General features: G+C 31.8%; 1 protein-coding gene across 26 annotated transcripts in view; it reads right to left on the bottom strand.

Moving 5' to 3' along the window:
* Snap91 (synaptosome associated protein 91) overlaps positions 1–12,856 on the bottom strand; it is a 124,896-nt gene that overhangs the window by 52,109 nt on the left and 59,931 nt on the right. For all 26 annotated transcript variants that reach the window (XM_087188090.1, XM_087188085.1, XM_087188083.1 and 23 more), the window contains 2 exons: positions 9,976–10,017; positions 4,592–4,662 (listed from right to left, as the gene is read on the bottom strand). In XM_087188090.1, the coding sequence (XP_087044216.1) occupies positions 4,592–4,662; positions 9,976–10,017 (113 nt within the window). The remainder of the gene's footprint in view (positions 1–4,591; positions 4,663–9,975; positions 10,018–12,856) is intronic.

Genomic DNA, 12,856 nt, shown 5'->3' with positions numbered 1-12,856 from the left:
AAGGCTCTAGAAGTAATAAGATGTGCAGTGTGTGCAGTGTTCTCTGTATCTATTTAAAGGTACTTACAGACCTAAAAATATGGTGTAATTTAAGGTTGAGGCAGGTGGTGTCACCACTGAGCTAAATCCCTGGCCCTTTTTTTTTTTTGGTACCAGGGATAGAACTCGGATCCTTATGGTTGCGAGGCAAGCGGCAGAACCACTGAGCTAAATCTCCAGCCCTTCTCTAAGGAGTTTTTGGCTAATATCTTCACATTAATCACTGTTCCTTTATATGTAGATAAAGGGGAATTAAATTTAAATAAAAATCCAAGAATATAACGGCCTAAACTCTTCAAAAACACAAAACAAACCATTTGACATGGTTACTTTCTGAGGATAAATTTAAATTAACTTCTCTCCCAAGAAAATTTCATAAACCAATTCTGTTTTTTTGGTACTGGGGATCGAACTCAGGTCCTTGCGCTTGCGCAGCAGGTGGCGAAACCACTGAGCTAAATCCCTGGCCCATAATCCAATTCTTTGTGGTACTGACACAATAAGAAATATTAATACATAAAAGAGAATTAAAGGGCTGGGGATTTAGCTCAGTGGTTCCAGCTCCTGCCTCGCAAGTGCAAGGTCCTGAGTTCGATCCCTGGTACAAAAAAAAAAAAAAAAGAAAAGTAAAAATAAGCAAGATCTTTTGAAATGTATTTCCTAGGCAATATAGAAAAACTGATAACCTATCTTTTGCCCTATGATAAGAATAAACATATAGCAAAAATGATAGAATTGCTACCTGCTATTAAAGAATATCATACTTAAAGCCAAGTGTGGAAAGTCATAATTAGCACAAGAATCAGCTTGCCAAAATCGTACCAGAACAGTATTACTAAATGATACTCATAGTTATTCCATGGATTAGACAAATGAAAATCCACTGTCTCTGCAAAGCTGTCATCCTACTTACCACATTATAACTTAATTGTTTAATTATCTGTCTTCACTTCTGGGTGCTAAGTTCTTAGAAAAGAAGGAACTCATCCTACTGTTTTATATTCTTATCAGCTGGGGTTTCTGGTAATTGAAATTTTAAATGAGAATAGATTCATATGTCTATTTTATAATAAATAAATTAACCAGAAGTTATAAATTATTTTCTGTGAAATCAAGCTATCAAGAAGGTGACCTGTTCTCATGGACCAGATCTGGCATTTTTGGACATAATTTAATCAAGAAGATGAGAACCAAAGGTTCATGGGGCACAGCTTTAAAAAGCATCTTTGGCCAATGATTAAACTCTGAGGGCTCCTAGGCTTAGTGAAGTTAATATAGTAACTTGCCCAAGTCTCATAGTCTTTAGTGGCAAATTCAGAGCTCTGTTCCAAATCTGTCTGCTGCTGAGAGCCTGTGCCTGCTTACCACAGGTAGCCTGCTCCAGCCTACCCCATGGAAAACACAAATGAGCCTAGAATAATTATTGTTCTCTTACACGACACATAGACTGCTGCATCTTACAAATTCTTTGCTTAATTTTCCATCCTACTGTTGGTCATTTCCCTTTATGGAAGAAATAGTACATTCTTTTATATACAGTCAAGTGATATTTATTAAAAACTAATACTTATATTTCTAATTTTATCTGCAGAAATCTAGTACACAGTAAAGTGAGTTAGGAAAACTAAGGCACTATGACAATTTTAGAAGAGAATGACCAATATAAAAATCTAAGTTCCAAAAACTGGTACAAAAAAATCCATAGGCTTTTATTATCAACTCAGCAAATGCCAAGGTTTCCTCCCAATATGGTAAAAGTAAGCTGTCAAAAGAGGAAATTCTGTTATTTCTTATTTGATTAAAAACAATAATCCCTATATAGTTGTCTAGCCAGAAAAAAACAGAGATGTGAAAAATCTTATCTATATATTACAAATAATTTTCATTACAAAAGACAACCTTGAGTTTCCTGTACCCTCAACACTTAGTAAATCCATATGTAGAATAAAATTCTGTCTTTTGTCTTGTGGAATCATAGAAACAGATAATATACAAAGGTATATCATACTGCATAGCATACAATTTCAAAAATAAACAGTGGATACAAGGCACCAAATATAAAATATAATATATTTTTCATAACAGATATTTGTAAATCCTTTATTTTAGGTATACACTAAAACAGAAGTTAGGATAATTTATATTGTTACTGAATAACAAAGAAAGCAATTTTAAGTAATCAATTTTCATTGTAAAACTGTCCTTTGATAATTCTACCATATTCCAGGGGGAAGTCTTTTCTTTATGCAACAAGTGAAAATTCTGTTATTTCACAAATTGAGGAAAAATATTTATACTCCTAAAAGAGATTAAGTTTTGATCCAAGAAGACCGACCACAAGAAAGTAAAACCATTTATGCTAGTCACTGTGGAAGACAAAAATAAAGTATAATAAAAAACCCACAGATGTGTAAAATGGAAATAAATCAATTTTAAATGTTATCAATACCAAATGTGCAGTATTAAGAATGTTTTTTGCATTTTTAGTAATAACCAAATGCAAAAAAGTCATTCAAAATAGTACTCACCCTTCACTTAAGTTCCCAGGTAAGCACAAACATACAAAGAAGAAAATAGTTAACTACTATAGTTTTTTTTTTTTTTAGATAGGGAATAAGCAAAAGACAAATTCAAATGTGTTCGCAGTCAATTCAGAAAAGAAATCTGACAAGCATAAGATGATTTTAAAGTAGAAAGAAAAATATCTAAGGAGAAGGCAATTCAAATAAAATATTACCAAGTTTTTATTCCAGTTCTCTAGAAATGTAACTAAATGTCCTGTTAATTTTTCCAAAAATAGCTTGCAGTGGCCATAAGGGGGTGACTTTAGATTTGAAGTTAGGGCTAAGGAGATGCACTGTAGCTGGTGAAGGAGGTTTCTCTGGTGACTGTAGTACTGGTAGCTTTAACAAAAAATGAGGGAAGAGGGTAAACCTATGTAGTATATGGGGACTTTGAGTAGAAAAGAGCACAGAGAAGCCAACTTGCAGTGTGCATGTAACACTGCATGAAGAGATTTAACTCTGAGGGACATGCATGTTTTCCTAGCTAACTAGGTCCTTCTGCTACTGTGCAGGAACATTTCTCAGGCTCCTGTATCTATTTGTGTAAACCTCAGGTAACTCATTTGCCTCCCACATACCCAGATAGAGGGTGGCCCCAGCAAAACTGGAGGTGGGCACTCTACATTGTGATTTAATGTACATTCCTGTCAAAAGCCAGATCATTCACAGCCACACCAAAACTGGGGGCAGACTTGATAACACCCTCGCCAGGTCCTGTAAAGTCCATAGTTCCAAGTAACTCTGACATAATTACTTGAAAAACTCTTCCACTATGGTTTATTATTTAAAAGTACAATAATCTATATACTAACTTGGAAAAGATGACAGAAATAACACTCAGTTAATGAAATAGCCAGCATAAAAGCATTACAGAGATACACAAGCCTAAGTTCTGGAGAATGTTCAAAAAGAAGAATGTGAGAAGTTACACTTTGACAGCTCTATTATAGGTAAAGCCCACAATCAGCCTATAGCCCGGCAATGATCAGTTCAGTGGTTGTCTCTGCTAAGTCCTTCTGTCATCCTAAATAAACATAAAGGTGGTATCATCAACAACAGATTTCAAGCTGATTCTGTAGAGACCTATATTAAATGTCGAGATAATGAAGTATAAAATATTTTCTAAATTTTGGAACCAGAAAATCTGTTGAAATCTCAAAGGTGGAAAGAAATAGCCATGATACAGGGAAGTTCGTGATGAAAGAAGTCTTCATCAGAAAGTAGGACCACAGATGGCTCTCCTTGAATGCATATGATTATTACAGGAGGACAAGGGTAAACATCCAAGACTAGCAGAGTTATAGTCTAAACAAGGCACAAAGACTGAAAGGCACCAGCTCTTGTGAATAGACAGGTTTCAAGCCTGCTAGAGAAAGAAAAAAAACACAGAATCTGGATGTATTTGCATGCACTGAGGAAAAAATACTCAAAAATATAAGTAAAAAGGAGAAAAATTACACTTATTGTATCCTGGTTGCTATTTGCTCTACAAAAAGATCTTTCAATAAAATGTCAGTATCTGTGCCAAGCTTAATGTTTCAAGTGAGGAGAGACGAGAGTCCTGGAAACTATACTTGAAGATTTTGCTTTTTTCATAAAGGGGTTGCTAACATGAGAGTGTTCAAGGCTGATACTGAAATTGTCTTGTTTTGTACTCATGACCACCTATAACAATTTTAATTAAAAGCAGCTTTGTTTCTTTGTATTATGAATTCCTTCCGAGGGCAAATATGTAAGTCATCAGGTTCAGTCAACATGGGAGCATTTTACTAATTTCCTACATTAGCCCGTGGACAGATTGCCTGGACATGAGATTACACTGATAAAAGTTGATTTAGGAAAGGTAGGGTTCTGAAGGAACCCAGAAAAATCACAAGATAGCATACCCTGAAATTGTAGTAGTATAAGCTGTACCTTCACAAATCTTTCTTATAAAAATATGACTGCAATATTTTTCATCTTATTTAAAATATACAACTAATGCATACTTGTTTCCAGGTTTCTTTCCTTCTAATGTATTTAGATGCTGTTCAAGGGTCTCCATTAGACTGCTGGGAGCCTATAATAAAAAAGTAAAAATAAATGTCTGCATTGTTTTCTTTCAAATAAACACACTGCAATATCATTGTAACTTTTTATGGTGGAGGTCTACCATATATTGGGTGGATCCCAATATTTATGTGAGATAATTTCATGTCAGGTTCTTTTGGTGTTTAAATATTAAAATTCCATAGATTCTCACTCAGGTACATCTTGAATATACTAACTGCGCTGCATACCAAATAGCTTTACAGTGTGGTTTCAGTGTGGAGGTTACATTGGTAGACTCTTACTAAGATAATACTTAGATGAAGTAAACTCAAACCAAATTCACCACCACCTTTCCACAAAACCATAGTGAAAAAGGAAAAGGCATTTCTACCCAAGTCAAAAAAATTGGTGCCCAAATACAAATTTTTAGAAATTTGAAAATACAGTAAAATCTCACTTTATCCATATTTGACTGAAATGTTAGGAAAATTGTTATCTTATTTAAAAAGGGGGAGTTAAAGTTATGAGGAATAAAATACAATTTTAACAGTCAGTAAAAATGAAGATTTTATTATTGAATTAACTTATATACATAGCAAAGTACTGTGTATTAGCAGATTTCATATAGTTTAATTTTTATTAAAAAGTTCTTGAGTGTTTCTGTTTTTAAATAAAATTTTAGACAGTATGAAGTGATGGAATTTTACTATATATTAGGAGAAATAATAGGTTATACAAATCCTCTACCCAGTTTATCCCTCAAGCATTACTTTATTTCATATTTCTAAAATAAGTTTAATTCAAATTTAGCCTTAAAAGCAACATAGGCATTCATTTCATGACTGAAACATCTAACTATACATACAGATACATTTAATTTTAATAATTTTTCTTTAATGTGAAACTAATTTTGAAGGACTTTATAGTAATTATGTTGCTAAAATAGCTCACAGAATTCAAAGAAATTCATATCACTGTACATTTTATATTATACTTTCCAAGACAAATTAAAAATTTATTAACATTTTTAAGTTTTAGAAATTCAGGACATTTATTTAATATTCATTTAAATTTTGCTAATAGATTCACAAACTGCTAACATTTATATTATTGTATATGTTAAGTACATGATTATTAGAAGTGTAAATTAAGTTAAAACAGATAAATTCATAAATATATAAAAATTACTAAGTAAACAAAAATACTAACTTGATAAAAGTGATAAGTATAGAGTAGAAAGGGCAGATCAGCATTATCTAAAAAGCTTTGGACTAAAGAATAAAAAAGTATCAAAGAATGTAATTAATTTAGAAAATTGGATTTTAAAAATATAACTCAGGTGAAGATAGGCTTAATCCACAAATACCAGAAACTGCAGCTAACAATATACTTACAAGTTTTAAAAATAAAATTTTAAGTGATAAACTATAAAGAAATGCTCACGGAATGATGAATGTACATTGTAACTCTAAATAGAAAAAAATGCTTCCAAGTTTTTAGATGAATTAATATCTTCAAAATTGTAATAATTGTAGGTGGTGATGGTTATGATTATAATGATAGAACTATGAAGCCTGGGCATATAAATGCAAAGTTTTTCATGTTTCCATGTTTTTGGTGAGGTCATGGTCAGAAAATAATATATCATGAATCTTTTTCCAATTAAAAGATTCAGGTACTCTGAATGTTAAGTGAATGGCAAGGAACTATGATTCACTTCTAAATCTATATATAAAATACTGTTTAAGAAAAATACATCTTGTTTATAGTTACAAAATAAAGAATAACAAATATAAGATAATAAAAATGGTAATATTTTCTACTTTACATTTCCTTGGTTACCCAAAATAAAATAAAATATTAGGAAAACAGATTGCAATTTAATTCTTCTTGCAACATTTCTTAGTAGTTTAAATGAAAAGATTAAAAAATGAAGTAGAAGTCACAAAAATCACAATAGTTGAAAGGCAAATCTGACAAAGAAATATAAAACTGTAAAACTGACTTGTAATGGGAGTGAATTAGCAATACACTGCATGTAAATTAAGTTTGAAACATCTTATCACAGAGGTTGTAAAAGTGCCTCATCATTTATTTTTCTTATGAAAATATGAAAAGTCTAAGAAAAACAAATTCCTCAAGTGTCTTTGGAGAAAAAAGTATTTTGATAGTAATATCCAGGAGCACAGGATTATATGTGGTCTGCTCAACTCTATTTTTGGCCCCAAGGATATCCTCACATACATTAGACAATATATGAAAATGATCTCCTATATTTCTAAGGAGTGATACTTTCAGAATACTTCTGCTATTGTAAAACAAATGTAAGATAACAAAATATAATCAGCAGCACATTCATGTGCTCATTTAAAAATGGCAAAATCAACTAATCCTTCAGATGGAAACACCAATTGAAAGGAAAAGAGTCAGTTATAGAAGCTAATAGATAACAGCAATTCATCAGGGTTACCAATTCATCAATGGCACATCTTTAAATGGAGACTTTTCTGTATCAATAGTTTTCAGGTAATCAGAATTCCTGACATCAAAACCTAAGATATTTTTCATATTTGGAACACACACAAACACATACACACATATCAAACAGGGAATAACATTCAAAAATTATATTCTTGAAATAAATTCACAGCTAATTGTGGTCAGGATCAAAAGGAAAACATCCATCTATAATTTAGGTATTTTAGATTATAAAGCATCATTAAAACTAAATGGTAAAAACCAAAAGATTATTCAAATTATGATCATCAGATATAAGAAAACATTTGAAAGTATTTTAGTTCTGACATGAGTCATTTCTTACCCTAAAAGTATTTTTAAATATCTTATAAAAAATTTCATTGATATTCAATAATCATTTACATGTAGTTATGATATTACATGCACAAATTAAAAAGGGTTACAATAAAAAAGGGCTACAGATGACCACACTGGTATTTACTGTGCATTCTAAAAGAGACACATTAAATTCATAAATATATTCACTGAATTCCTTGTTCAATTTTTTCTGCAAGAGGAATTCTAATCCTTTTTTAGTCATGAGTATCCTGTTCCAACTCCCTCTGGTATCCATCATTTCTTTAACACTTTCTAACAGAATTTTTTTGCCTATTGTTATGGCTAGATTCAATTGCCATGTTAGCCATGGAGCAACCTGGCATGGAGTAGAAATCTAATCTCAAAGGAGTTGAGCTGAATTCATTCAACGTGGCATTTCTGACGCGTCTCTGCATTTATCCTGGTCTATATTATCTTAAGGACTAACCCCAGAACATCTTATATTCCAGCTCAGAATTACTGTACTGTCATAATGAGTCTAAATCCTGAGCTCAGCTAGAGACCTTTATCAGCCCTGTGGAGGGGCTTTAAATAAGAATTATGGAGGGTATTTAGTTCTATTTCTCACAAACCTAAAAGAAACCATAATTGGGCTACTTCAGAAACATGCTATAATCTTGTATTAGAATTTAAAGGTACATAGGAGAATTTAACTAGATGATTTTTATGAGGAGGTAATTTAAAAATAAATATTAATAATGAAGTTTCTGTACCTCTAAAGGTACATAACAGAAGCAAAGGATAGAGTGTTACTACATTCTAATGAATCTCTACCACTTAACAGCTTTCAAGCAGAAGGCAAGATTTTATTTCTTTGATGGTGAAGTTTGATCCCCGGATTATGAAAACATACACGTTATATCATTTTATTAAATATGTCCCTGGACAATGACATCATTAAAAATTAAACCCAAGTATGTGAACCTTTCTTTCAATGATATGTTATCATTTCAAATTTAAATTAAAAAAGTATTTAAGCAGTCCCTTAAATCTTTCCTAGTTTCTATGCATACTTTGCCCAGAGACAACATGAGGGTATCCCAGACAATATATTTAGTTTTTCCTTTATGCCACAGTGAAGACTGTAGTGCTATAGATATGCCATTTCTAAAAGCTATTTACTGAGCTGAAAATAAACATTTTAATGTACTTCTTCCTAAAGTTAACATGTATTATTTATCTAGGATATTTTGACAAAATGAAATGTAAATTTTTGTTACAGCTGAATAAATGAAAATGCTTTTTATTATAGTGTTTCAAAAGTAAATCTATCTCTAATATAGATTTCTACATAACATTTTTATGCATAATTTTTAGTTAACAAACACTAGTTTCTAATAGTAGCATAAATTTTTATACTAATACGCTATCTACTAGATGGCGCTGTTTTTAAACTACAAAATCCAATGTAATCATATTCTGAACTTCTGTGTGAATTTTATTTGTGAAGAATTCTTGTTAATTTATTATTTTAATAATAGTAATTCATGACCCTTTCTTTGGATGCTCTGAATTTTTAAATAAAAATTTACTGATAAACATTATTTTAAATATGTATATATTTCAAGGTATTGTAAAGATAGCAAATTATTAAACACACTTTGATATTATTAAAAAGTGTGTAATTTCATTATGACAATTTTCTTCTTTTACAGTGACTTTTTGAATTTACAAAGACAGAAAATTCATATATTCAATACTAGTGTATGAGACAGCAACTCTATATTGTTTCTCATCATCTCTACAACGTCACTTCTAGTTAAAGAACATGTTTGGTGCAGGAATTTAATCAAAGGATGATTAAACAAAAACGGTTTCTGCCATTATGAGAAAAATCATAAAATAATCCTGTATCTGTGAATGACCTTGGTTGTCTTCTGTCTTACAAGCCGTACACTCTTTACAGGTAAAATGATCAAGGAAGCTCCATTACTGTCATCATATACCAAATGGGCCCCAGAAAAAATCACTAACCTACCACCACTATCTTTTTTTTTTTTAAGAACTCTTTTTAAATAAGAGAAATTCCTCCTCTTCATAGAGGAGTCTAGAATCAGTGTAGTACAACTGTGACAGTTGAGTTTTTCCCATCTGTGATCCTCCTTATACCAGGGACACGTTGGAAAACTAAACACAAAGAGGAAGAACACTTCTAGTGTTCTGATTATCACACCTATGCACAGTCACATTTCACAGTAAAACCATTTTTACTAACATTATTCAATGTTTTCCTTTGATTCAAGATCAAGAATGAGAAGATGAACTCAATTACTAGATTGAGTTGCCTTTAAAGAAGAAACTATAACTTAGGGGCAGGAAACCTTTCTGTTACCTCCAGTAACATAGTCAATAGCTGAAAAGATAAGATAGAATAATTTCCAAGATAGCTGGTTGGCCTAGATTCAAAATCCAAAAATGCTTCCAAGACTATACATAGAATAGCAATTTCATGCACACCGAATCTTCCACCAAGAGCAACACTTACCTGTGTAAGGTCAGGAATGTCACCTTTATCAATACCAACTTGCTGTGGATTTAAAAAAATGAGAAGTTACTTGATGGTATTAAAATATTTTTGCATTTAAAGAAAGACCACTGACAGAATTTGATTACACTGTAATTAAATTTAAATTTAAAGGGATTGTACCTATCTATCCCTTTTTAAAATCCCTTTAAAAAACTGCTCTTTATGCAGTTCTTTGCACAACAGAATGGCTTAATTAATATATGTATAATTAATGGATTTCATTAATATATAGGATTTGACTAAATTGAAAAAATGAAAATAAACTGAAACACAAAATTTAAAGGTAGCCTCTGCAACTACAAATCTAAGTGAATGCTTAGACTACAGTAATTATGGCCATTAAGTTCTCTGTACAGGGAATGTTTATTTAGTTTTAAAAACTTGTTTACAGTGAAGTTTCTATTCTGTCTCACACAGAAAGAACCACTTTGGTATTTCTTACCCTCCCAAATTTATGTATAATCAAGAAACTATGAAATATATATTTATTTCTCCATTCTCACACAAATAATAGCGTATTATATACACTGGACTTATATTTTTCATGCAACCATATATCTCAGAGATATGTTTGTATTAATACATAGAACATCCTCATTTTTTTAAGACAGCTGCATAGAACTTCCTTGCCTTACAATTCAATGAATAATTTAATAATGGACATTAAAGTTGCTTCCAATCTCTTGCCACTGTAAAAAATATTTCACACACCATTTTGCATCTGTAGGCTATACATTGGTAAAGGAGGTAAAAGTATATGCAAACTAGTAATATGGGTAGCATGAGGGTAAGTGAAGGAAGAGTGAAGGGAAACAAATATGTGAAAATATTAATAAACCTGAAATAATGAAGAGAATGTATTGTATTTATCCATTAAACTCTATCAAAGTTTGTAGGTTTCAAAATTATTCAAAATAAAAAGCTGAGGAAAATACCAATCATAACTTCAATTCTATCATTTTAAAATTAATGAAACTGAGGATCAAAGAAACAAAATAGGTTAAACCAAGTTCTATTTGAAAAATGAAGTGCTTTCTTTATAATGATGGAAATGGAGGCGCAAACACATGAAGTAAAAGCTCTGGGCTCCTACAAAAACAAGGCAAATGGGAGATTTTAAGGCCCCGTTTGTGTGTCAACTACTTCTTTTTTCCCTTTGCTTTTTCTAAGGCTGAAATTAGTATTTTGGAAGGAAAATTCCTTGTTGATGACTGTCCTAGGATTCATAGGATGTTTAGCAACATCTCTCGCTTTAACCCACTTGGTGCCAGTAGCCAGCTCCTCTACTTTGATCCCTAGAAACATCTTCAGATGTCCGGGGGAGGAGAGCAGAGCAAAATCACTAATTTCACTGCAAATCACTGGCTCTCTTCTCTCTGGATCAAATTATGCTGTGATCCAGAATTCCAGATTTTACCTTCCAATAGCTGAATTCCAGCTTTATAGAAGCTACAGATGCCTCCCTATACTCATTTATATTATAAATTATGGAAATGATAAACTGAAGTAATTTCATTTCCATCTAAACACCTGTTTAGGTGATGAATTTAAAATATTAATATGAATGATGAAGGCATTTTAACATGAGTATAGTATGGATATCTAATATTGTTATAACTTTGGAGAATGGTCATGTGTTTCCATTAAGTGGATAATTCTGTTAAAAGACACAATACAGGAATTCTTTATCAACACTGCTATTTTTACCTCTCTGAACATCTGAATCACAATGTAACTGGAGGGTTGAGGTGAAGTGTACAACAGAAATCTTGTCACTTTCTGTCCGCAAATATTCTGGGAGACATAACTCCCACAAATCTGATATTTACCTTAGAATAGCAAACTAATAATAATAATGTGGTTCTATGAAAGTGAATACTATAGTATTTAGGAGAAATTCCTCCTGCCTGTAAAACAGCCATTTTACAGAGTTTCAGTTGTCTGCTTTACAAGACTTTCAGTATAAAAATCCAAGACATGGTTAAGTTCTCTGCACTTCAATCTGTTCCTCTGGGAAATTTGAGTATTTCCATAAAAATTGTTCAACTACTCTATATGATGGACAACTTATTATTATTTTCCAACCCTCACAATGGGAATCAAATGCAAGATCCTGCATGTGCTAGGCAAGCACTCTACCACTACATCCCCAGCCCCAGTTACACGTTTTTCAAATTTGTATTTTTATTTTTTTATTAGTACATGTGCATAGAATTTAATATTTTCATTCTTTATAGGGAGTTGGTATGTGTATATAATATATCTTAATTCCTTTTTTCATCCCCTTTTCTTTCCCTCCCTCCCTCCTTCACCCATCTCTTGATCCCCTTGCTTTTTTTTGGTACATATTTGTAGTACATTATGTATACATTTCTTGTGTGGAGTTGATATATGACACATCTTATTTCCTTTCTTCATCCCTTGTCCTTCCCTTCCCTGCCCTGTCTTCTTCTTCTCTCCCAGTTATATTTTGTAAATAATATCCTAGAAGTCTTCTATAGACTCTTCAGGCAAATGGCACTAAGTTCAGAATAGCTACCAAGTATGGGTCTATAGATACATATACCACATGAATATTGTTGGGTAGGGAGAAGGTCTATGCAACTTCTTGAAAAGTTTCTGTATTAACCAATCATAAGCAAACCACTTAACACTGTCTTCAAGCAGTAAGTGTTTAAATTGTGAATAATGCAATTTAAATATCAAAGAAACAAATGATTTGGGTTATTCCACTATGGTTTATGTGTTTATTCTATTAAAAATAATCCCATAAATTAGTACCCATTCTATAAAATGTCTCATAATGTTCAAATAAAAAAACATTTATTATGCAGTTGGC

The sequence above is a fragment of the Heterocephalus glaber genome, unplaced genomic scaffold, assembly GCF_053883595.1.
Source record: "Heterocephalus glaber isolate CG9 unplaced genomic scaffold, H.glaber_assembly_v1.0 deba00001523, whole genome shotgun sequence".
Lineage (NCBI taxonomy): Eukaryota > Metazoa > Chordata > Mammalia > Rodentia > Bathyergidae > Heterocephalus > Heterocephalus glaber.
This window is presented reverse-complemented; position numbering and strand designations above follow the sequence as displayed.